General features: G+C 53.1%; 3 protein-coding genes across 3 annotated transcripts; all 3 read right to left on the bottom strand.

Moving 5' to 3' along the window:
* Positions 1 to 39: 39 nt before the first annotated feature.
* On the bottom strand, positions 40 to 2,170 carry S100A11 (S100 calcium binding protein A11). Its single transcript, XM_009925218.2, has 3 exons — positions 1,930 to 2,170; positions 624 to 761; positions 40 to 328 (listed from the first exon to the last, which is right to left on the bottom strand). The coding sequence occupies exons 1-3, from the start codon at positions 1,930 to 1,932 to the stop codon at positions 176 to 178; spliced, it is 294 nt and encodes a 97-aa protein (XP_009923520.1). The 5' UTR covers positions 1,933 to 2,170; the 3' UTR covers positions 40 to 175.
* A 3,120-nt stretch (positions 2,171 to 5,290) lies between these two features.
* TCHH (trichohyalin) lies at positions 5,291 to 16,962 on the bottom strand. Its single transcript, XM_069795503.1, has 5 exons — positions 16,819 to 16,962; positions 13,964 to 16,330; positions 12,210 to 12,871; positions 8,582 to 10,769; positions 5,291 to 7,501 (listed from the first exon to the last, which is right to left on the bottom strand). The coding sequence occupies exons 1-5, from the start codon at positions 16,954 to 16,956 to the stop codon at positions 5,291 to 5,293; spliced, it is 7,566 nt and encodes a 2,521-aa protein (XP_069651604.1). The 5' UTR covers positions 16,957 to 16,962.
* A 4,902-nt stretch (positions 16,963 to 21,864) lies between these two features.
* LOC138687405 (cornulin-like) lies at positions 21,865 to 23,493 on the bottom strand. The gene is given in 3 exon segments (XM_069794339.1): positions 21,865 to 22,742; positions 22,744 to 22,998; positions 23,349 to 23,493. Coding segments are annotated over 3 exon segments (1,062 nt in total). The 5' UTR covers positions 23,484 to 23,493; the 3' UTR covers positions 21,865 to 22,070.
* Between the last annotated feature and the right edge of the window lie 1,923 nt (positions 23,494 to 25,416).

Below are 25,416 nucleotides of genomic sequence, written 5' to 3'. Positions count from 1 at the left end.
TCCTCACTGATGATGCTGAAATAAAACCATGCCTTACGCTAGGATTTTAAACCTTTTATTTTATACATAAAAATGAGGACTGGGGATGTCCCCATCTTAAGGGCACTGCTTCCAGCTTTGCATCGGTCTTTTTTGAGGAATGTTCACAGTGGTGGGGGAGACACAGGAGCCAGGTCTAGGGGCGAGGGGTGTTAACAAGCAGGGAATTGTGGCAGGCCACTGCAATGCCCCCGATGAGGTTCAGGAACTCCTGGAAATCCAGCTGCCCGTCACTATTCAAATCGAGTTTCTTCATCATCCTGTCCACGACACCTGGGTCCTTCTGGTTCTGCAAAAGACCAAAGAGATGGGAATCGATGTCTGCCTCGAGGCAAAGATGCCCCTCTGCAAAGAACCCCCTGCCCTAGGTGTGGAACTGCAGCTGCTGAGTTCATCACCAGTGGAGAGGGACTGGCAGAGGAAGGCAGAATTCAGTCAGGCCAACTCTTGTCAGGCCACACTCTGGCTTCTGATGGGAGTGAGCTCTTCCCATCGCCTACCCCATGGTGCTTGTGGAGGCAGAGGCTTTAATTGCTGTCCCGGGGGCTGAAGTGCATGCCACGGGAGACTCTATTTTTGCTCACCTTTGTGAAGGCAGCCAGCTCAGTGTTCATGAAGGCCAGGAACTCCTTCTTGGAGAGTGTGCAGTTGTCCCCTTCACGCCCTGCGTACCGCTGGAAGACGGCTAGCAGGGACTCGATGCAGCGTTCAGTCTCCGTGGGCTGCAGGAGCCAAGAGCAAGTTCAGGTGAGTGTTGCAGGGAGCTCTGGGCTTGCAGAAGAGGAACCTGGCTCTATTTCTGGAGGAAGGTTGGGCTGAGTGGGGCCTCCTGCAGTTGCTTTCCTCGAGGAGTCTCCTATGCCCAACCTGTCCAGCTGCATTTTTCTTTGGTATTAATTTCTCTGACGCCTTGACACAGCACTGTGGTGCAGGAAGGACCCAGAGGATTGGGGAGTGGTTCATGGAAAATCCCCTGGGGAGATGTCAGTTCCCATCGGAGGAGCGTCCTGGACTGGGAAGAGCTTGCGCTGCAACCACAGCGATGTGCTAGTTTTTTCCGTGCTCTCCAGCACGGCTTTGCTGGGGCTGCTTTTCTGGAAAGATAAGCGTGCCTCCCGCTTTCCCTCCCCCTGTCCTGTCTGGACAGAGGAGAAACTCTGAGTCATGAGAGAAAAATTTGAGCAGAGTTGGCTTGCCAAACTACTGCCTCCGGGCAGGGACAGATCTGGGCTGGCCTATGGGCTTCTCCAGTGGGGATGGATAGGGCAAGGTGAGGGAGGTGTGGGGGATGTGGGGCTCTTTCCCCTCCCCATGGCTCTAGACTTTGGGGAAGGGCAGTGCAGGGAGAGCTGGGGGAGGAATCCACCCTTCCCTGCCTAACCTCAGCATCCAGGGGACTCCCTGTCCCATCCTGCCCTGCATGAGGCTCAGTTCAACCTTTTTTGGTTAATGGGAGAGGAGCTGAGTTGCTTCCGCCCTCAGCCACAGGTCCTCGGCTCTTGGCTCCTCTGCACCCCCCTACCCTGGTGCTGGGGGCGGGGGGATGGGACAGTGGAGGCAGAACTGTAGCCCCGAATTGGATGATGGGCATCAGAAACATCAGTAGGAATAAAGGAGGGGAGGGGGTGTCAGGAAACAACCACATATACAACCCCCTAGTCCCCCACCCCTGCAGGGACACTGCCCTCCCTCTCTAGCTCGGCACCCTCTTCTTGTGCCCAGGCTCCCTCCCTGGCAGAGATTTAGCTCAGCCCTTGGCACCATTTCCTCTTTCTCATGCCAAAGTACGTTTCGCCTTCGGCTCTGGGGCCGCTTGTGGGAAATGCTTCTCTCCCATCGCCCTCCTGCCCTTACGGAGCTGCCTCTCCCTCCCTGCCCCGATTCACTCACCATGGCTGGGGTGCAAGGAGGGGGCTCGGTCCTCAGCACAGCCTCGGTGCGATGTGGCAAAGCAGGAGCCGGGGTGGTTATGAACCGCACCCCGCAGCCACCGCCCTTCCCAGCACAGCCAGTGCCTAGCCCTGACTCAGCCCCCTGGGCTGCGTTGGGCAATTGTCGGCTCTAACGGCAAATCTGGACATGCCTGCGGTCCCCGGCTTAGGCTCAGAAATGTGCTGGGCCCCTCCCCTAGACTCTGTCCTTTTCTCTCCCGAGTTTTATTCTTTACAGTTATTTACGCTTCCATTTTCTCCTTGTCTGTGTTCTCCCCTTGGTCCTTTGCCACTCGTCCCTTTATGGCTCCCTTCATTTCTTCCCCAGGGTCAGGGCTAAGCTCCCCTCAGGGCTGCCTTGCTACTACCCAGAGCATGCTCAGTGTTTCCTCTTGCTGGGGCAAAATTTGGGCTTCCCCAGCTTTTCTAATGAGGCTGGCAAAGGCAGATCAGGCGTAGGGAAGCAGGCAGTGTTCCGCTGCCGACAGCCAGGGCTGCCCACCCCTGGGGGGCAATTGCTGCCTGTCCCCTTCAACCCTGACCGGTCCCACCTGCTGAGCTTTGCTGATAACACCTTGTAACCTTCTTGTGGTGTAAAAGGAGGGGGAAAGGCAACCCTATGGGTTTGGGGTGCTGCACTGGGAGCTGGCTGCAGCCAGGATTTGTCTGCAGCAGTGCTGGTCTGAGCTCTTTACCGGGGCTGGCCCCCCTCGTGCTGCTGCAGAGTGAGAGACCCTGGAGGGCTGAAAAGAGGAGGGAGACATGGAGGTGGAGGAGGGACAGGAGGCACCTAAAAGGCACCCAGAAAAGCAAGTGATGTGCCCAGATAGCTCAGAGCAGGGAGGATGGGGGCTGTGGGGCTTGTGATGTTCAGAAACCAGCACATGGGGCTGTGATGGCCGGCTGCTCCCCATCCATCAAGAGCTGGGGAGGCTGCTCGGACCTGTGTTTATCTGTGTTTGTACAGTCCTGTGGTTATGGCACCCAGCTCCACGCCTTTGCAACCAGCGCTGATACAGAATCACCTGCCCAGGGCCAGATTTCCCTGTGACACCCAGCCCTGGGTGCTGCCACGTTTCCCCAAAAGCTTTTGGAGGAGCCTGGAGTGGAGAGGTCCGGGTAACATGGGCTGTCCCGGCAGTGTGGGGAAGCCACGATGTGCTCTGGGATCTGGGACAGCTTCCAGGGATGGGTTCTTCAGGAAATCCTGGTGGAGGCTGTGACTCAGCGTAGGGCAGGAGAAAGGGAAGCCATAAATCAGGGGGACAGCTGTCCCCAATGTACTTCCTTTCTTGCCCCAGTTTCCTGCCCCCAAACTTCTCCTTTTTTCTCATGTATTGGGGAAAAAGTACTCCCCTCCCCCCCCATCCAACTCCTCCCAAACTGGAAGCAGTTCAGTCCATGTAAATCAAAAGGACTTTCCAAACCTGGGAGCTGAGGGAAGGGAACCTGCTGCTCTTCTCCTTAGATTTTGCACTTCCACCTGCATTTTGCAAACTCCTCTTTGTGATCCCTTTACAATAAAATATGAGCTGGTTAGAAGGACAAGTGTTATTTCTCCCTTTGCAAGAGGAAATCCTGGAGCCGGTCATGGCTCCGCCCCATCCTGGCTGCAGTGGGGGATTTCAAGAGGTTTCTGTTTCTTGCTGCTGCTGCTGCTGCTGTGTGTGTTTGCAGTCAAGGCTTTGGCCCTGTTTGCAGACAGACCATCTGTGCTGCCATGTGTTTGTCACCAAGATGTGCGACTGTCATGTGCATTGCCGAGAGCATCGCTCCGTGCATCTGCCTGCCCCTGGCTGGGGCAGACCCTTCCGAGTCCCTCTGGCACCAGGTTCCAAACATCACAGGATGGTGGCCATGGCTAGGTGAGTGAGAAGCCCTGGGTGCTGCCTGCTGAGGCTGCATCAGGCTACGGTGGACTTGAGATACCCTTATTCCTCCTGGCCAGCCGCATTACCAGCCAGCAGGCTCTGGTTGCATTTAAGAGAAAGACACAGATGGTGCTGGGGTGGTCCTCGCTTCTCTCTCTTCTTGCAGAATTGCAGCCCCATCTGCTGCTGAGGGAATTGGTTCGCTCTTGCTCAAGGGAAAGAAAAGAATAAAATCTGGTTTTCTCCGGGGAGGGTCATGGATGTCTCCATCTCCAGCCTCATGCACCATGCGTGAGATCTGGTGCATTTTCCTTGCCGTGCTGCTGCCTCTCTCCTGCCCAAGGATCCAGGAGTGGTCCCAGGTACGGGGCAGCCCAGGGGAAAAGGCAGATGGATGCATGTGGCCAGGAAAATGTGTCTGGATGGCTTCTAACCAGCAGTGGCTTTGCACTGCTGGCTGTCCCTGTAGTGCACATCTGCCATGAAAGCTGGAGCACACAGGCACATCCGCGTGTCCCCATGTGGGTGTCAGATCACAGCATGTGCGAGCTGTGCTGGGAGCCCCCAAAATCATGCAGATCAGTAGCAAGGGCCAGAGTTTTAGAGGGATGTGGGCTCCTAGACATGTAGTAGGGGGGATTTGGTGGGATTTTCAGCAGCCCCTGTCTGGATTAAGTGCCTGGGATTAGGAGGAACGTGTGATCTGAACTGGGACACCCTCCCACCAGGCTGAGGCCCTTGTAGAAATTAGATGCAAGGATGAAGGATGGCAGCAGTCAGTGCAGTCATCAGCTATTTATTCTGGTTTCTCATGCAATACATCAGTGTGAAGAAGAAAGAGACACCCCACCCGCCACCGTTACCCTGCAGTAACCACAGCATAACTCAGCTGCTTTAAAGCCTCTGTGAGGCTGGAGCTGGGATTCTGCTCATCTGTTAGGGGAGCAGAAAGGTGTAACCAAAAGCATTGAGTCTACAAAAGTGTGGGGTTTTTTGTTTGTTTTTTTTTTTCCCCCAGCCTCAAGGATTTTCAGGGACAGCTGACAGGAGAGCCAGTCACGGGGCTAGGGAGATGTGAGTGCAGAGAGATGCAGAACAGTCATGCCACAGGGTAGAAGAGATGACAGGGACATAAAGGACAGAGAGACCCAAGGAATCCTATTAGAGCAGAAAAGTGAATAAATAGTGCATTAAGGTGGATAGACATAATGCAGGAAGACAGAAGCTGCAGATCCCGGGTTAACTATCTGCCTACCTACTTGCTGAGGATTTGTTACATGGAAAGTCCCCAAACCCACTTGACACCCTCTCAGAGCACCCCATTAACCCTTTTGTGTTGAACACTTCTATGCCACCACACGGTGACACCCTAAGCTGAAAGCAGAGAGCAGAAGTGATCCTCAAAGAGACTTGGAGAAGCCCCACCAGCTCCAGGGAGAGGACTTCCCCTTAAGATGCCTTGGCTTCATCCCTGGCAGGACGGCTTGGTGCCTCCTCTGAGACTGGGGGGCTAGGGGGGCCCTGGCTCTGCTTGCTGCAAAGATGTGGTTCTTCCTCCTGTTGAGGCTGGGCATTGCTCACTTGCTGGCTGCTCCCCTTGCCGTTCTCCTGCCGTGGCTGGCGGCTCTTCTCTGGCAGGGAAACCTCTGCATCCTCATGGCAGTGACTGGCTTCATCTCTCCAGGGTGGCTGGGAACGGCTCTCCTTGGTGGCTCGCTGGCCTGGCTCACAAGCTTCCTGTGGCTCTGGAGCCTGGGGCAGAGATGGGCAGCTCTTGGCCTCCCTGTCCTCATGCTTGCTCACTTGGCAGCTGGATTCAGGCTCTTGCAGGACCTGCTCCCTGGCAGGTTTTGATCCATCTCCCTGGGGCTGATGCTCCTTCTCTTCTGCATCAGGCATCGTGGGGTGCTGGCTGTCCCTCCTTTCCGCCTTGGGCTTTGCCTGACAAGAGTCACCCTTAACACCATCTGGCTTAGAGGCAGAAGCCTGGTGAGCCCCTTCTTTCACCCCTGTTTCAGACCTCTCCTGTGGCTCATTGAGATCCCCTCTGTTTTCCTGGGAGCTAAAAGCTGGTGTGCTCCCTTGCTGTGGTGTTTCGGGCTCCCCTGTTTCTCGCTCATCCCTTTGAGGTAGTGGCTCTGGATGGTTGCTCCTGTCACATGGGACTGCTGGCAGCTGGGGTGACATGTAGCACTTCTTCACGTAGATGGGCTGCCCGAGGTCGTGGGGCTGGTGACAGACAATCTCGTACGTGGTAGCTTCAGGATCATTCAAATTCTGAATCACATGGATCAAGCACGCAATGGTCTGAGGCTCACAGGGCTGAGGGGCAACCTGCACCTCTGGCCGTACATCAGGCTCAGCGGGGATATAACAGACCCTCATGTCAGTGACAGATAGCTGCTCTCCTGGGGGAGACAGGTGTCTGTTATCCACCTCTATGGTTTGGTAGAGGCTCCTCTTGCGCCTTTGTTCTTCATCCTCATGCGTAGGGCACCCATTTGGCTCATGTCCTTCTTCCTCATGTAAAAGCCTGTGGTTCTGCCATTCTTGGCCTTCTGAAGACTCAGAGGCAGTGCACTCAGAAGGCTCACATAGTAATTTGTTTGCCTGATAGTGTTGCAGAATCTCTCTCTCTTGTTCTTCTTCGAGTAGATGGAGGCTGCTTCTCTTGCGTGTATCTCTGCGGGATCCCATAACACCTTGCTCTTCCATTTCCCGCATCAGGCAGCTGCGGCGATCATAGACATCCAGGTCCAGCTCCTGTTGGCGATCGATCCTCCTGTCGCGCACGGGCTTTTCCCTCTCTCTTCCTCGGCAAATCCTCCTCTCATCCTCTGGTTCATTGCGCTCACGGGGAAGGTCCCTCCTTTCCACATCCTCACGTGGCTCCAGTTCCCGGGACACGCGCTGGATCTCCACGTCGGCTTCTGCCTCTACCTCTGCTGTCTCTCGTGTCCTTTCGTACCTCACCGACTCACGTTGTCTCCTTCCATTGTCTTTGGGCTGGCGTGTTTGACGGTCACGTCTCTCAAGTGTGTCTCTCTGGTTGGTCGTGGCACCTTGCTCTTCTGTTTCCCGTGTCAGGTGGCTGCGTCGCTCATAGAGCTCCAGGTCCAGCTCCCGTTGGCGATCGATCCTCCTGTCACGCACGGGCTGTTCCCTCTCTCTTCCTCGGCAAATCCTCTTCTCATCCTCTGGTTCATTGCGCTCACGGGGAAGGTCCCTCCTTTCCACGTCCTCACGTGGCTCCAGTTCCCGGGACACGCGCTGGATCTCCACCTTGGCTTCTGCTGCTGCCACTGCTGTCTCTCGTGTCCTTTCGTACCTCACCGACTCACGTTGTCTCCTTCCATTGTCTTTGGGCTGGCGTGTTTGACGGTCACGTCTCTCGCGTGTCTCTTTCGGGTTGGTCGTGGCACCTTGCTCTTCTGTTTCCCGTGTCAGGTGGCTGCGTCGCTCATAGAGCTCCAGGTCCAGCTCCCGTTGGCGATCGATCCTCCTGTCACGCACGGGCTCTTCCCTCTCTCTTCCTCGGCAAATCCTCCTCTCATCCTCTGGTTCATTGCGCTCACGGGGAAGGTCCCTCCTTTCCACGTCCTCACGTGGCTCCAGTTCCCGGGACACGCGCTGGATCTCCACGTTGGCTTCTGCTTCTGCCTCTGCTGTCTCCCGTGTCATTTCGTACCTCACCGACGCACGTTGTCTCCTTCCATCGTCTTTGGGCTCACGTGTTTGACGGTCACGTCTCTCGCGTGTCTCTCTCTGGTTGGTCGTGCCACCTTGCTCTTCTATTTCCCCCATCATTCGGCTGCGTCGCTCATAGAGCTCCAGGTCCAGCTCCCGTTGGCGATCGATTCTCCTGTCGCGCACGGGCTCTTCCCTCTCTCTTCCTCGGCAAATCCTCCTCTCATCCTCTAGTTCATTGCGTTCATGGGGACGGTCCCTCCTTTCCATGTCCTCACGTGGCTCCAGTTCCCGTGACACGCGCTGGATCTCCACGTCGGCTTCTGCTTCTACCTCTGCGGTCTCGCGTATCCTTTCGTACCTCACCGACTCACGTTGTCTCCTTCCATCGTCTTCAGGCTCGCGTGTTTGACGGTCACGTCTCTCGCGTGTCTCTTTCTGGTTGGTTGTGGCACCTTGCTCTTCTGTTTCCCGTGTCAGGTGGGTGCGTCGCTCATAGAGCTCCAGGTCCAGCTCCCGTTGGCGATCGATCCTCCTGTCGCGCACGGGCTCTTCCCTCTCTCTTCCTCGGCAAATCCTCCTCTCATCCTCTGGTTCATTGCGCTCACGGGGAAGGTCCCTCCTTTCCAAGTCCTCACGTGGCTCCAGTTCCCGGGACACGCGCTGGATCTCCATGTTGGCTTCTGCTTCTGCCTCTGCTGTCTCCCGTGTCATTTCGTACCTCACCGACGCACGTTGCCTCCTTCCATCGTCTTTGGGCTGGCGTGTTTGACGGTCACGTCTCTCGCGTGTCTCTCTCTGGTTGGTCGTGCCACCTTGCTCTTCTATTTCCCCCATCATTCGGCTGCGTCGCTCATAGAGCTCCAGGTCCAGCTCCCGTTGGCGATCGATTCTCCTGTCGCGCACGGGCTCTTCCCTCTCTCTTCCTCGGCAAATCCTCCTCTCATCCTCTAGTTCATTGCGTTCATGGGGGCGGTCCCTCCTTTCCAAGTCCTCACGTGACTCCAGTTCCCGTGACACGCGCTGGATCTCCACGTCGGCTTCTGCTTCTACCTCTGCGGTCTCGCGTATCCTTTCGTACCTCACCGACTCACGTTGTCTCCTTCCATCGTCTTCAGGCTCGCGTGTTTGACGGTCACGTCTCTCGCGTGTCTCTTTCTGGTTGGTTGTGGCACCTTGCTCTTCTGTTTCCCGTGTCAGGTGGCTGCGTCGCTTATAGAGCTCCAGGTCCAGCTCCCGTTGGCGATCGATCCTCCTGTCGCGCACGGGCTCTTCCCTCTCTCTTCCTCGGCAAATCCTCCTCTCATCCTCTGGTTCATTGCGCTCACGGGGACGGTCCCTCCTTTCCACATCCTCATGTGGCTCCAGTTCCCGGGACACACGCTGGATCTCCACGTCGGCTTCTGCTTCTACCTCTGCGGTCTCGCGTATCCTTTCGTACCTCACCGACTCACGTTGTCTCCTTCCATCGTCTTCAGGCTCGCGTGTTTGACGGTCACGTCTCTCGCGTGTCTCTTTCGGGTTGGTCGTGGCACCTTGCTCTTCTGTTTCCCGTGTCAGGTGGGTGCGTCGCTCATAGAGCTCCAGGTCCAGCTCCCGTTGGCGATCGATCCTCCTGTCGCGCACGGGCTCTTCCCTCTCTCTTCCTCGGCAAATCCTCCTCTCATCCTCTGGTTCATTGCGCTCACGGGGAAGGTCCCTCCTTTCCAAGTCCTCACGTGGCTCCAGTTCCCGGGACACGCGCTGGATCTCCACGTTGGCTTCTGCTTCTGCCTCTGCTGTCTCCCGTGTCATTTCGTACCTCACCGACGCACGTTGCCTCCTTCCATCGTCTTCGGGCTGGCGTGTTTGACGGTCACGTCTCTCGCGTGTCTCTTTCTGGTTGGTCGTGGCACCTTGCTCTTCTGTTTCCCGTGTCAGGTGGGTGCGTCGCTCATAGAGCTCCAGGTCCAGCTCTCGTTGGCGATCGATCCTCCTGTCGCACACGGGCTCTTCCTTCTCTCCTGCTCGGCAAATCCTCCTCTCATCCTCTGGTTCATTGCGCTCACGGGGAAGGTCCCTCCTTTCCAAGTCCTCACGTGGCTCCAGTTCCCGGGACACACGCTGGATCTCCACGTCGGCTTCTGCTTCTGCCTCTGCTGTCTCTCGTGTCTTTTCGTACCTCACCGACGCACGTTGTCTCCTTCCATTGTCTTTGGGCTGGCGTGTTTGACGGTCACGTCTCTCGCGTGTCTCTTTCTGGTTGGTCGTGGCACCTTGCTCTTCTGTTTCCCGTGTCAGGTGGCTGCGTCGCTCATAGAGCTCCAGGTCCAGCTCCCGTTGGCGATCGATCCTCCTGTCGCGCACGGGCTCTTCCCTCTCTCTTCCTCGGCAAATCCTCCTCTCATCCTCTGGTTCATTGCGCTCACGGGGACGGTCCCTCCTTTCCACGTCCTCACGTGGCTCCAGTTCCCGGGACACACGCTGGATCTCCACGTCGGCTTCTGCTTCTACCTCTGCTGTCTCTCGTGTCTTTTCGTACCTCACCAACGCACGTTGTCTCCTTCCATCGTCTTTGGGCTGGCGTGTTTGACGGTCACGTCTCTCGCGTGTCTCTTTCGGGTTGGTCGTGGCACCTTGCTCTTCTGTTTCCCGTGTCAGGTGGGTGCGTCGCTCATAGAGCTCCAGGTCCAGCTCCCGTTGGCGATCGATCCTCCTGTCGCGCACGGGCTCTTCCCTCTCTCTTCCTCGGCAAATCCTCCTCTCATCCTCTGGTTCATTGCGCTCACGTGGACGGTCCCTCCTTTCCAAGTCCTCACGTGGCTCCAGTTCCCGGGACACACGCTGGATCTCCACGTCGGCTTCTGCTTCTGCCTCTGCTGTCTCTCGTGTCTTTTCATACCTCACTGACTCACGTTGTCTCCTTCCATCGTCTTCAGGCTCGCGTGTTTGATGGTCATGTCTCTCGCGTGTCTCTCTCTGGTTGGTCGTGCCACCTTGCTCTTCTATTTCCCCCATCATTCGGCTGCGGTGCTCATAGAGCTCCAGGTCCAGCTCCCGTTGGCGATCGATCCTCCTGTCGCGCACGGGCTCTTCCCTCTCTCTTCCTCGGCAAATCCTCCTCTCATCCTCTGGTTCATTGCGCTCACGTGGACGGTCCCTCCTTTCCAAGTCCTCACGTGGCTCCAGTTCCCGGGACACGCGCTGGATCTCCACGTCGGCTTCTGCCTCTACCTCTGCTGTCTCTCGTGTCCTTTCGTACCTCACTGACTCATGTTGTCTCCTTCCATCGTCTTTGGGCTCACGTGTTTGACGGTCACATCTCTCGCATGTCTCTCTCTGGTTGGTCGTGCCACCTTGCTCTTCTATTTCCCCCATCATTCGGCTGCGGTGCTCATAGAGCTCCAGGTCCAGCTCCCGTTGGCGATCGATCCTCCTGTCGTGCACGGGCTTTTCTCTCTCTCTTCCTCGGCAAATCCTCCTCTCATCCTCTAGTTCATTGTGTTCATGGGGACGGTCCCTCCTTTCCACGTCCTGACGTGGCTCCAGTTCCCGGGACACGCGCTGGATCTCCACGTCGCCTTCTGCTTCTACCTCTGCGGTCTCGCGTATCCTTTCGTACCTCACTGACTCACGTTGTCTCCTTCCATCGTCTTCAGGCTCGCGTGTTTGACCGTCACGTCTCTCGCGTGTCTCTCTCTGGTTGGTTGTGGCACCTTGCTCTTCTGTTTCCCGTGTCAGGTGGGTGCATCGCTCATAGAGCTCCAGGTCCAGCTCCCATTGGCGATCGATCCTCCTGTCGCGCACGGGCTCTTCCCTCTCTCTTCCTCGGCGAATCCTCCTCTCATCCTCTGGTTCATTGCGCTCATGGGGACGGTCCCTCCTTTCCACGTCCTCACGTGGCTCCAGTTCCCGGGACACACGCTGGATCTCCACGTCGGCTTCTGCTTCTACCTCTGCTGTCTCTCGTGTCTTTTCGTACCTCACCGACGCACGTTGTCTCCTTCCATCGTCTTTGGGCTGGCGTGTTTGACGGTCACGTCTCTCGCGTGTCTCTTTCTGGTTGGTCGTGGCACCTTGCTCTTCTGTTTCCCGTGTCAGGTGGCTGCGTCGCTCATAGAGCTCCAGGTCCAGCTCCCGTTGGCGATCGATCCTCCTGTCGCGCACGGGCTCTTCCCTCTCTCTTCCTCGGCAAATCCTCTTCTCATCCTCTAGTTCATTGTGTTCATGGGGACGGTCCCTCCTTTCCACGTCCTTACGTGGCTCCAGTTCCCGGGACACACGCTGGATCTCCATGTCGGCTTCTGCTTCTATCTCTGCGGTCTCGCGTATCCTTTCGTACCTCACTGACTCACGTTGTCTCCTTCCATCGTCTTCAGGCTCGCGTGTTTGACGGTCACGTCTCTCGCGTGTCTCTTTCTGGTTGGTCGTGGCACCTTGCTCTTCTGTTTCCCGTGTCAGGTGGGTGCGTCGCTCATAGAGCTCCAGGTCCAGCTCTCGTTGGCGATCGATCCTCCTGTTGCACACGGGCTCTTCCTTCTCTCCTGCTCGGCAAATCCTCCTCTCATCCTCTGGTTCATTGAGCTCACAGGGAAGGTCCCTCCTTTCCAAGTCCTCACGTGGCTCCAGTTCCCGGGACACACGCTGGATCTCCACGTCGGCTTCTGCTTCTGCCTCTGCTGTCTCTCGTGTCTTTTCGTACCTCACCGACGCACGTTGTCTCCTTCCATTGTCTTTGGGCTGGCGTGTTTGACGGTCACGTCTCTCGCGTGTCTCTTTCGGGTTGGTCGTGGCACCTTGCTCTTCTGTTTCCCGTGTCAGGTGGCTGCGTCGCTCATAGAGCTCCAGGTCCAGCTCCCGTTGGCGATCGATCCTCCTGTCGCGCACGGGCTCTTCCCTCTCTCTTCCTCGGCAAATCCTCCTCTCATCCTCTAGTTCATTGTGTTCATGGGGACGGTCCCTCCTTTCCACGTCCTGACGTGGCTCCAGTTCCCGGGACACGCGCTGGATCTCCACGTCGGCTTCTGCTTCTATCTCTGCGGTCTCGCGTATCCTTTCGTACCTCACTGACTCACGTTGTCTCCTTCCATCGTCTTCAAGCTCGCGTGTTTGACGGTCACGTCTCTCGCGTGTCTCTTTCGGGTTGGTCGTGGCACCTTGCTCTTCTGTTTCCCGTGTCAGGTGGGTGCGTCGCTCATAGAGCTCCAGGTCCAGCTCCCGTTGGCGATCGATCCTCCTGTCGCGCACGGGCTCTTCCCTCTCTCTTCCTCGGCAAATCCTCCTCTCATCCTCTGGTTCATTGCGCTCACGTGGACGGTCCCTCCTTTCCACGTCCTCACGTGGCTCCAGTTCCCGGGACACACGCTGGATCTCCACGTCGGCTTCTGCTTCTACCTCTGCTGTCTCTCGTGTCTTTTCGTACCTCACCGACGCACGTTGTCTCCTTCCATCGTCTTTGGGCTGGCGTGTTTGACGGTCACGTCTCTCGCGTGTCTCTTTCTGGTTGGTCATGGCACCTTGCTCTTCTGTTTCCCCCATCATTCGGCTGCGTCGCTCATAGAGCTCCAGGTCCAGCTCCCGTTGGCGATCGATCCTCCTGTTGCACACGGGCTCTTCCTTCTCTCCTGCTCGGCAAATCCTCCTCTCATCCTCTGGTTCATTGAGCTCACAGGGAAGGTCCCTCCTTTCCAAGTCCTCACGTGGCTCCAGTTCCCGGGACACACGCTGGATCTCCACGTCGGCTTCTGCTTCTGCCTCTGCTGTCTCTCGTGTCTTTTCGTACCTCACCGACGCACGTTGTCTCCTTCCATCGTCTTTGGGCTGGCGTGTTTGACGGTCACGTCTCTCGCGTGTCTCTTTCGGGTTGGTCGTGGCACCTTGCTCTTCTGTTTCCCGTGTCAGGTGGCTGCGTCGCTCATAGAGCTCCATGTCCAGCTCCCGTTGGCGATCGATCCTCCTGTCGCGCACGGGCTCTTCCCTCTCTCTTCCTCGGCAAATCCTCCTCTCATCCTCTGGTTCATTGCGCTCACGTGGACGGTCCCTCCTTTCCAAGTCCTCACGTGGCTCCAGTTCCCGGGACACGCGCTGGATCTCCACGTCGGCTTCTGCTTCTACCTCTGCTGTCTCTCGTGTCCTTTCGTACCTCACCGACTCACGTTGTCTCCTTCCATCGTCTTCAGGCTCGCGTGTTTGACGGTCATGTCTCTCGCGTGTCTCTCTCTGGTTGGTCGTGCCACCTTGCTCTTCTATTTCCCCCATCATTCGGCTGCGGTGCTCATAGAGCTCCAGGTCCAGCTCTCGTTGGCGATCGATCCTCCTGTCGTGCATGGGCTCTTCCCTCTCTCTTCCTCGGCAAATCCTCCTCTCATCCTCTAGTTCATTGCGTTCATGGGGACGGTCCCTCCTTTCCAAGTCCTCACGTGGCTCCAGTTCACGTGACACGCGCTGGATCTCCACGTCGGCTTCTGCTTCTACCTCTGCTGTCTCTCGTGTCCTTTCATACCTCACCGACTCACGTTGTCTCCTTCCATCGTCTTCAGGCTCGCGTGTTTGACGGTCACATCTCTCGCGTGTCTCTCTCTGGTTGGTCGTGGCACCTTGCTCTTCTGTTTCCCGTGTCAGGTGGGTGCGTCGCTCATAGAGCTCCAGGTCCAGCTCCCGTTGGCGATCGATCCTCCTCTCGCGCACGGGCTCTTCCCTCTCTCTTCCTCGGCAAATCCTCCTCTCATCCTCTAGTTCATTGTGTTCATGGGGACGGTCCCTCCTTTCCACGTCCTGACGTGGCTCCAGTTCCTGGGACACGCGCTGGATCTCCACGTCGGCTTCTGCTTCTATCTCTGCGGTCTCGCGTATCCTTTCGTACCTCACTGACTCACGTTGTCTCCTTCCATCGTCTTCGGGCTGGCGTGTTTGACGGTCACGTCTCTCGCGTGTCTCTTTCTGGTTGGTCGTGGCACCTTGCTCTTCTGTTTCCCGTGTCAGGTGGGTGCGTCGCTCATAGAGCTCCAGGTCCAGCTCCCGTTGGCGATCGATTCTCCTGTTGCACATGGGCTCTTCCTTCTCTCCTGCTCGGCAAATCCTCCTCTCATCCTCTGGTTCATTGAGCTCACGGGGAAGGTCCCTCCTTTCCAAGTCCTCACGTGGCTCCAGTTCCCGGGACACATGCTGGATCTTCACGTCGGCTTCTGCTTCTGCCTCTGCTGTCTCTCGTGTCTTTTCGTACCTCACCGACGCACGTTGTCTCCTTCCATCGTCTTTGGGCTGGCGTGTTTGACGGTCACGTCTCTCGCGTGTCTCTTTCTGGTTGGTCGTGGCACCTTGCTCTTCTGTTTCCCGTGTCAGGTGGGTGCGTCGCTCATAGAGCTCCAGGTCCAGCTCCCGTTGGCGATCGATCCTCCTGTCGCACACGGGCTCTTCCCTCTCTCTTCCTCGGCAAATCCTCCTCTCATCCTCTGGTTCATTGCGCTCACGTGGACGGTCCCTCCTTTCCACGTCCTCACGTGGCTCCAGTTCCCGGGACACACGCTGGATCTCCACGTCGGCTTCTGCTTCTACCTCTGCTGTCTCTCGTGTCTTTTCGTACCTCACCGACGCACATTGTCTCCTTCCATCGTCTTTGGGCTGGCGTGTTTGACGGTCACGTCTCTCACGTGTCTCTTTCTGGTTGGTCGTGGCACCTTGCTCTTCTGTTTCCCCTATCAGTTGGCTGCGGTGCTTATAGAGCTCCAGTTCCTGTTCCTGTTGGAGATCAGTCCTCTTGTTCTGTATGGGTTCTTTTCTCCTTGTATCTTCTTGTTTTTCCCACTCTTGATTCAGATGGATATCTCTCTCACCTTTTTGATATTCAGACTCATGTTCCTGTTTTTTCCCTTTCTCAGAGTTTTGTTTTCTTGGGTTAGAAGTCTCATAGTATCTGTGGTGGAGTTGTAGCGGTTTCTGTATATATGATTGATGTGTGTTTTTTGAGTCCCGGCATTCAGGCTCATGTGGCTCGTGGCTGCTGTGTTCAAGTGCTTTTTGTTCCAGCTCACGTACGTGGTAGCGGCTCCTCTTTTTTGTGCCTAATTCAGGTTTACGTGGCTGATTGTGACTTCCTATATCTGCTCTTTGTGGCTGCTGGGTTTTTTGATCATATGCTGGTAGTGCTGTCTCATGTGGCTGATGGCTACTCCACCGGTTTGGCAGTGCTTGAGGTTCACAGCTCTGGCTGTGACTCCTCACGTCTGCCAGTTGTTCTGGCTGCAGCACCTCTTGATTTTGCCTCTCATCTTCTTTCAGTCTGGCCTCTTGTGCTTGCAAGCTGCTGCACTTGCGGTGTTGTACATCTCCTCGTCTGTCTGGCTCTAGTGGCTGACGTCTATTTTGGCTCTTCTGTTGGTCACGTGGCTTTTGGTTTCGTTCTTCATATTCTTGAGGGGTTGACTCCCCTGGCTTGCTACTTAGCTTTGCATCGTTTCTGCTTTGCGTGTTATGTTGCTGGTGATGACTCCCCATTTCCTCTAGTGTTTCAAGCTCATTGATCCTGGTGTCTCGTTGCAGCTCAGGTTCACAGGGGGGATGATACTTACTCTCACAAGTTTGTTGTTCCTCCTCCTGGAGCTGCTGACGGCTCCCTCTGTTCTTAATGTCAGGCTCTCGGAGTGACTTGCCACTGGTTGTCAGCTTTGTTCTTTGCAGAAGGCATGGTCCCTTTGGCAGGTACCAGTAGCAGGCCTTAGCCACTCTGAACACCAAAAGCAGGAACTCATTAAAATCTATTTCCCTATCACCATCCCACTCCAGAAACTGCAGAATCTTGTCAATTGTCTGAGGGTCATGCGGCTTCTGCAGGGAAAACACACACAGGGAAACAAAAAAGGCAGTTTAGTCTTCCTACTCCTTGTTATAGAAATGCAAAGGCAGGGACAACTGCAATCTTTTCTCCTTCCCTCTCTAACACCTTCACTTTCATAGCTCAACAGGAACTCCATGTCTTTGTTCTCCGTTTTCCTGGTTGTTCCCTGGCTGCAGCCAACCAGCTGTCTTCTCTTTGGGATATGCTGTATCCCTCTATTGGATACATTTCCTTCCTACCTTTGAAAGAACACCATACCTCCCCACAGTTCATTCTCCAGCTTTTGCCCATTTGTACATGGCAAAATGGGTTGGGAGAACTGTTGAACCTGTCAGTGCAAAGGAACGCAACTGCTGCTCCCCTTTGAAAGCCTCCCCATCCCACTGTCATAAGAATCATCCCGTCCCCAGAAGGAGATTTTGCAGTCTCTTGCACTCCAGTCTCAGCCTCAAGCCCTCCCTCTTGCAGCAGCACTCACATCTATGATATCTGCAAACTCTCTCTGGATGAACTCCTTCATCTTCCTTTGACTGAGGTTGGAGCTGTCTCCATCTTCCTTTGCATGTTTGTGAAAGACGCTGATGATGGTGGAAATGCTGTCTAAGAAGCGAGACATCTTCCTGCAGATTCAAGCAAGCCTGCAAGAAAAGGAGCAGACCTAAGGATGGGAGATTGGCTTGCCTCTGAGCCTGAAAAGAGAAGGGAGAATTGCTGGGGTCAGGCTGTGCGTGTTAACGGGATGCTGGCTGCCATGTTCTGTGTGTTTGCTCCTGTGCCATGGCGAGCTCTTTCACCAGAGCACTGGGAAGACACTCAAATGCTTACGAGTTTTAGTGGGATGGGGAGTGTCCTCCAACTTGCCTACTGAGGTATTTGAATGATGGTTGATAGGGGATGGCAGGATGCCTGCATTTTTGGATCGCAGGGAGGGAACTGGGGATGGTGACTCAAGAGATGCCCCAAGAACCCATCCCCATGGGGCTATACCAGGTACTTATGTTTCCAGGACCCGCGCTGCTACCTCTGCCTGGCACCAAGAGAGATACACTGGCTTCTGTGAAGCGGGTTAGAGGATGTCTAACACAGCACTGGCACAGCCTGAGACAAGATCTAGCTGGGTCAGAGACAGGTAGAGTGCTTACAGAGAGTTAAAACAAGCCCTGTGGCTGGTGCTCCTGTGACCAGTAGTAATGCAAAACAATTGATAAAGCTTTCATTACAGCATCAGTTCATTGGCAAATAGATTTTGGCCAGAGGAGAACTGTCAGTTCACCCAGGTCAGAACTGCTTATTTAATTTTACTGAGATCTGCTTGGCAGAAAGCAGAGCTCCTGTTGGAGCTTTGTGTCTGGAAACCTCAAAAGCCACCTCCTTCCTTCCTCCTCACAGGATCCCCAAGCCTGTTATCAGGTACATCGGTGCTGAGAACAGCTTGCAGCTGGGGAAGCTGTGCCGTGTCTGCCTTGCTGCCTCTATAACGTGCACATATGCATGAACACATGTGCACAGCTCTGCATATGAAATCCTGGGTTTTGCTATTTCTGTAGAAAACAGAAAATTTCTCCAATCTGTTCATTCTGGTTGGGAGCTGACTCCAGACCAAAGTAAAGCATGAAACCTGGCTCCCTCTCTTGTTTTCTTTTGGAGAAAAACTGCGTCTACACATGGACACACAACAACAGCATGCAGGTATCTGAATAACACTAAACAACACTTCACTGGATATAAACACAGAATACTCAGAAAATATTGCAGCAGGAACAACGCTGCCACCCAACATGAATCCTATAGAAATAACATGTCCTTGCCTAGCAAAGTGCACGTTTCAGAAGGAGTGACTTACCCAAATCACCAATGGGATCAAGTGGGATTCCTGTGAAGCCGTGCGGAGTGATCGGAGGACCGGAGTGCTTTTATAGGGTCCTTGACGGAGCTACAGAAAGGAGACACCCTTTGTGGATGTTGTCCTGATTCATCTTCGGCCAAGCCCAGCTGCACCTTGACGTCCTCAAACGGGTTATTTAACTTATCATCCCCTTACCTATCATTTTAACCCAGAAATAGCAGTTGCCATGTGGCAATTCAGGCACTGGCTGGTTCCACCTAATCCAGACTGTAAAGTTATTTTATGGGCTGATTGTATTTCAGATTTTAAAAAAATCTAGAGTAGCTATAAAGCGTATATATGTATTAATGGGAGGGTGTATTTTTATATAAATGTACATCTGCATAGGTATGAATTTATATATGTACAATACACACACACACATAAAACCAGTATGAAATGAAATAGAATGAAATTCTGAGGATGGGGGCAGAAGCATTGATGGTAGCAGAGCTGACTATGAGCAGATTTGGGACAGCTGCGATCTGTATGGCCCATGAGCTTAGTACCACAATACCAGAGATTATTTTTGTTTGCTTTTTGTGCAGTTCCTTCGGCACCTTGGGCCTGAGGTCAGTGGGGTTTGGGTCTGGCTTTCGCTTGCAGAAGGACAGAAGACCTAAGCACTGTAAAAATGGTGGAATGCAAGTGCACAGCAGTGAGGTCCCCAAATCCTCCAGATCTTGGCTTGTGTGGTATCCTTGTAGAGTGTTTTATTTTTGGTAACTTCTTATTAAGGAGCCTTTTTGTATATTATCCAGGTTTTTGTTGGGAAAAACCCAACCACAAACAGAATATTTTTAAATGGTAAAGTTTGCAAAATGAATTTTCATAAAAGAAAATATCTGTTCAATAAGCAATGACTTTTCATTGAGAAAAATAATGACAAAACATTTTTCATATTAACTGTCTTCCATGAATGACTTTCATTTCAACTTTCCTTGATCTTTAATTAAAAATAAAAGCAGGAACGTCTCTGCTGAGAGGTCAATTCATGTTGAATCTTCATCTAGTTGCCCTAGGCAGCTTTTGCTGTAATTACCTCTACAATCTTCTTTTTTTTTTAATGTTTTAACAATAAATTAGTTAGAGACCAACTGATTCCTTTATTCATCCTGAACTCTCACAGCACACAGAGCAAATAAGGAAGATACCAGCCATGCCACCTGGGCCCCTGCTTTTGGAGGTAGGATGCTGCCTTGACAAGCATGATGGAGACATTGCAGAAAGCCTTCAGAGCATGAACTTGTCACGCAGCCTTGGGTGAGTGGCTCATCTGGCCCATCTGTAAGGTAAGATCATACTGGGTGTAGGAGCCTAATTAATTAGTGCTGGTAACACCTTGGGGATACTCATACAAGTGCGTACGAAGATTTGTTACTAACCATACTTCATTTTTGAGCTTTTTTTCAAGATTAAATTATACTTGTGCAAATTATACCCCACCTGTGGGATAATAACACCCTTGGGAAACTGTAATTTTATGGTAGATTGGAGTTGTTATTAGAATTAGAGTATTACAGTGCGGCTTGGTGTCCTGTAACAGTCTGTAATCCCCCCGCAGGGGCTGGGACAGTGCGGGATAGTCGAGTGCCACGTGAGCCACCAGGCAGAGTTGGGGTATCAATGCAGGAAAAGGTATGTCGCGTTTCGGCCACGCGCATGCTGGCATGCTCGTCTGCTTTCCCGTGCTTTGCTGCCATTCCCAGGTCAAAGCAATGAGTTGCAAAGCACGTTCTTGGCAGCACTGAAACCCCCTTTTCTCCAACAGCTTGGTTTTCCCCAAAGATGCTTTCATAAGACAGGACTTGGGTAGGTTTTTAAAAGCTATTACCAAAAAGGGTGGGCTCTGTCCTCCTGCTTCTTACCCAAGTCTGTGCCCGTCCACGTCACTGTTTATACATGGTGACTGAACTTCTATTGCATTTAATCTTAGAGGAAGTGGGCTTCTTGTGTGGTGTATAAAAGACCTTTTCTCTTCCAACACCTCCCAGGCTTGCAGGACTCTTAGACAGGTTTTTGTGTCAGTGGGATAATTTTCATGTTCTCCTCAAAATGAACCAACCCCCCCCTCTTAACTTCAAATATGATACCCCTGATGGCAAAGGTAGTGTTGTTTAGGATAGAGCATATAATTAACGCAACCCTAACAGGGCTTGGTGCCTACCTGAACTGGAAGGTCAGTTTTTTACTGATGCTGCAAAAGGTGGCAGCTGATGGACAGACAGACTACAGGGGGATGGTTGGGTCTAGTGATTTTAGACCCTAAGCCAGAACTAATAAGAAGCAAAGAGCCATTGGACAAACCTCTAAGACCTATTTTACAAGAAAAATGGAGTTCTCTGTAAAATAAAATGTTTTGAGGAATGTCTCAGATGGAATGGGGTTTTGACAGATAGGTGGTGAAAGTCTTGACTCTCCCATTTCATGTCCACAGCTGTCATGAGGTAAGTCAGACTTATTTTTGCTAATACGTTTTATCAGAAGTAGAGCATACTGGTGTACTTTGTGTCTAATACATCAGCACTTTTAAACTAAATCATTTTTGCGATGTATGTTCTGGGGATAGTTTTGAAATGCTGGTTTTTCTGATTCAGCACTTAGCAAATTGTGAAATTCTGGGGTGTCCCAGAGGAATGACGTTTTATTTTCCAGTGAGGTCTCTGTGTGCTGCTTGTCACCAGCCACAGAGCAGGAGGTGCGGGTGCATTTATCATGTGCTGATTTTGCTGATAGGTCACAAGTGAAAGATAGCATGGTGAAAAACAGGCTGAGCATCACCCTCCCTGCGGGATGCCGAGTCCTGGGCCTGCCTGGTGGTCCAGCACGTCTGAACCCCCTAATAAACCCCACTGACTTCACCAGACTGCTCATGCCCTCAGCATTATCCACATTCCTATGTGCATGCTTGGACAAGTGCCCAAAGACCTGGTACCCCGAACTGCTTGAACTGAATCTGAGTTTGAGATTGGCTCCGTTTGTGCATGAGTTGCATGTCAGCTTTTTATCTCTGGCCTCTCAGTTGTTGCTGGGACTGGATGTACCCGAATAATAATTTTTCCTGTGTTTAATATATCTCCACTCCTTCCTTTGGAGACTTCTATAGCTAATAGGGATTTTTGATCTTCATAGCATGCTCCACATTCCCCTTGCATCTGAGATTATTAATAAAGTGAGGTTAAATAGGTCAAATCCCTCCCATTCAGTGTTAAGCAGCTGTTTATTTTTTTCATGACAGACATGAAAAACACCCGGAGCAGATGGATGCTGTGAAGGATCTGTTCAGGTCGGCCGTGCTGTTGTGTTAAGCCAGACTTCTACCCTCTCTGAAGACATCTCTCGCAGGGATGTCACATCCCTGCCCGTAGGGAGCAATTGATTCACCTCAGCTAAATTGCAAAGGCAGCTGAGCAGCAGTTCCTTTAGGCTATCCACCCCCAAGACACACCTGCCTCTCTGCAGCCATCCCTCCATCTGCACCCTGGAGCAGTCTGGCCATATGTCATGCAAGGGACGGACACTCAGGTCCTCTGCACCTCATCATGTCAACCTGGCTGTTTGCTCAGGCTGAGGGCATGCTTGCAACACCACACCGGGACACTGTGCCCTTTTGCCTTCAGTTTTATTGCTTTGCTTACACAGGCAGAGGCAGCCTAACACAGAGTAAGAGGGAAGGGCTCTGGTCATGCATAGCTCAGTACAAACCAGGGGTGTGAAGCCCAGGTTTAACAAGGAATTGGACAAGACATGACAACTAGAAATACAAAAAACAGAGTGGGACTGGACCAAATGTACCTCCATGCAGGGGGCAACAGCCTCACTTAGATGGGGGCTTGTTTCAGCCTTTACTGCTGTGGTAGCCACTGATACAGAGACTGCAGGAGCTGTTGCTCTGTAGTGGGTTGTCTTTGGTGAGGAGTGTCTTGTTGCTGTTGTGCTGGACAAGATGGAGCGTCTGCCCTGCTGTGCTTCTGCTCCAGCACCTTGGATTCAGGGAGCTGATGGCAAGTTGGGTTATGGCATGTTTCCTGGGGCTTGGGATCCCAATGGGGGCTTGCACCCCACTGTGGGGGCAGCAGCTTCTGGGTCTTGCTGGGATTGGGGTCCTGCCAAAGGGCCTTGCAGACCTGGGTCTTGTTGTTTGGGTCGCTTCCTCATGTCTCTGAGGGACAATTCAGGTTCTGCTCTGCTGACTCTGTCTCTGGGCTCTGATGGTGGTTTGAACCCTGTCCTGGTGCCTCAGTTTCTTGGGCCTGGTGGGTTTTTGGGTCCTGTTTTGGTGCCTCAGTCTCTTCAGCCTTATGGGTATTCTTGTCCTGCTCTGGGGTTGCAGTGTCCAGGATCTCAGCTCTCTCTGGATCCCCTTCTGGTGCTTCAGTCCCATCATCTTGGTGGGTGTCCTGGTCCTGCTCTGCTGTCTCATGCTCCTGGGTTTGATCAGTGTCCTGGTCCTGCTCCTGTGTCTCACCCTCCTGGATTTGATGGTTGTCTGGGTGCTGTGTCTCAGTGTCCTGGACCTTGGTTGTTCACACCCTGCTCAGGGACCTGCTGGTTGCAGGAGACCCTCCCCGCTGCATGCAGCCTTGGCTGCTGCTCCCTACCTGCCTTCTCTTGTGCTGTCAGCTCTTGACTATCTTCTGGTGCCTAGTGCTGCTGGAGTGGCTTCCAACAAGCCTTGGTCACTTGGAAAACCAGGCTGAGCAACTCACTGAAGTCAGCCCTGCAGTTGCTGTTATCCAGGAAGCACAGCACCTTCTTGATGGTTTTGGGGTCCTGGAGGGTTCTGTAAAGAGACAAATGGTGTTGGCAAAGCCTGTGAACCATTTGTGCCATCTCTCTAGGAGCACTGGAGCAGTCTCAGGGCAGAAATCCAGCTCCATGCCCCCACTCCCCCATGCCTTGTGTTGCTCCCTGCACTGAGCTCCACAAGCTGCTGGCTCTGGGAGAATGGACAGCCTCTCCTCTTCCCTGCAGATCCTGGGCTTTGAAGGCATCTGTGCCTTTCCCAGGGAGCCAGGTGTCCTGTACACCCGCATGGGAGTGCACAGCTTTACCCACCCTGCCAGCCCTGCAGCCAGAAGGCACACACGCGGCAGGCGCCAGCTGTGGGGCTGGATCCTCACCTCCATCGCATCCGTGAACTGCTCAGTGAGCTGCTTCAGCTCCTCCCTGCTCAGAGGGCTGCAGTTGCCGTCGCTTCTGGCACACGTGTAGAAAGCAGCAGTGATGCCATTGATGTTTTCCTGGAGCTGGGCCATCTTGCTGCAAATTTGAGGCAGCCTGTGAGAAAAACACAGACAAAAAGGAGCTTTTTTTTGGTTCATTTGTTTGGGTTTCAGATAAGTTACTCTTAAACAACACAGCTGGACAGAGAGAGAGAGAGAGAAAGAAGAGCCAGAGGAGGGCACAGATGAAATGAAACGGTATAAAGGAAGGGAAAGAGAGAGCAAGAAGGATGTCACAGGAAAACAAATCTGAAAAATGAAACTCAGCTGCAGAAGTGGCTAGACGTGAGGACCAGCAGGTGATAGCTGGAGAGGTGAGGGACAGTGAGAGCCAAAAGGCTGGGGACACACAGTAAGAGAAGAGAGAAAAAAATCCCATTTGGCTTTCTCTGGCACAGAACAGAGCTGTGAATGGAGGTTGTCTCTAACAAACCATGGAATAGTTTAATTCCAGATCTCCTTTATTACTATTTTTTTCCTTCAGGAGAGCTCAGCAGTGGCAGCTCCAGGGACATCCTTATGGCCAGAAGCTCCTGCTTTCCTGCTGGTAGCAAAGTCAGACAATGTGAAAAGTATGTCCAGGCTTATCTGGGCGAGGAGGAGGAGCGCTGAGCTTCAGGAGCGCAGTCTGGAGCAGATCAGCTCTTGGCCATCTTATATACAGTTCAGGATCACAGCTTGCATCTTCCAGAGGAGACACCCCTTCAGCAGGGTGACCTGAAACATCTCACACCCAATTATGGTGTCAAGCCCCTGTCTTCAGTTGTCTCTTTCTCATTAACTTCTGCTCTGATGCTTTTCTCTGGAGTTAATGCACGATCCTTCCTTCCTAAGCTTGCCCCACCTGCAGACACATTTCAGAGGAATTTAACAGAAAAGGCTATTTTTACCACTGGAGAATTTAGTTTGAGGTGATGCCTGAGCAATGCCTGGGACTCTTGTGGTTGGCAAACGTGTTTTGTGAAAAGGAGGTCCCCAGTGACTGACACGCAGGGGAGGAGACCGGCCAGCCGTGCTTGCATGGTAAATAAAGAGAAGAGAAAAGAAAACAAAGGAAGAAAAATTATATTGTGATGCTAAGATTAATGTGATTCCTTCCAGATACTCCCTCTTCTGGATCCCAATCAAGCAAAGAAATCTTTTCAAACAGTGCCACCAAGTGGCACTTGGAGTAGGACAGAGGTGTGACATGGTGTGTCCCAGAGCCAGCGAGCAGCTGGGGACTATGGGCATGGTGGGCTGCAATCACCTATTTACCAGAAGGGGAAACTGAGGCACATGGCAAGGAAGGGACTTAAACTCCTCATGCTGTCCAGCACCAGTTCCCGCTGCAACCCTGTGTCCTGTGGGTGACGCCACCATACTGAGGTCCAGTGGGTTAACTGGGAGCCTCGCAGACCTAAATGCAGTTATTGCTGTTTGCTCAGGAAAGTAAATTTTGTATCTCTCTATGCTGTCTTATTGCTCCCCCGGCTGCTCCAAATGCGGTCTGACATGACAGTTGTTTCCTAGGCACTTTGAGTAAGACTTTTAGGTGTCCTTTAGCTTTCTCTTTTTGAGAGTCCTTTTCTTGGCCAATATGTGGTTCATAAGAAAGACTGGAAAAAAATGGTATCAGAAATCCATGTGGCTTTTAAAGTGCAAGGTGTTTTAGGCACAGAAAATAATATACATCCAGTTTTGTACTAGAAAAAGCACTTTCAGGAAAATGCTCTGGCTTGCTCCTTGCCTTGCAGGGGGGAAGGTTAATGGGTCCTATTTTGTTTATGTGAAATCCTTGCAGGTGTGCATGGAAGGGCTTGGAGAGGATAACTATGGGAGGCTGGAGGGTCAGGAGGGCTTTGCAGGCTGTCCTGTCCTGTCCTTTGGTTATGTGCTGAGTCCTCTTGAGCTCAGGGTTCCTTTTTCTCTGGCTGGTTCTGTCTGAAACCATGTCCTTTCTTTAAGCTAATATATCACAGTTTTA

The sequence above is a fragment of the Haliaeetus albicilla genome, chromosome 10 (genome assembly GCF_947461875.1).
Source record: "Haliaeetus albicilla chromosome 10, bHalAlb1.1, whole genome shotgun sequence".
Classification (NCBI taxonomy): domain Eukaryota; kingdom Metazoa; phylum Chordata; class Aves; order Accipitriformes; family Accipitridae; genus Haliaeetus; species Haliaeetus albicilla.
Note: the sequence above shows the minus strand (reverse complement) of the source record. Positions and strands in the feature narration are given on the sequence as shown.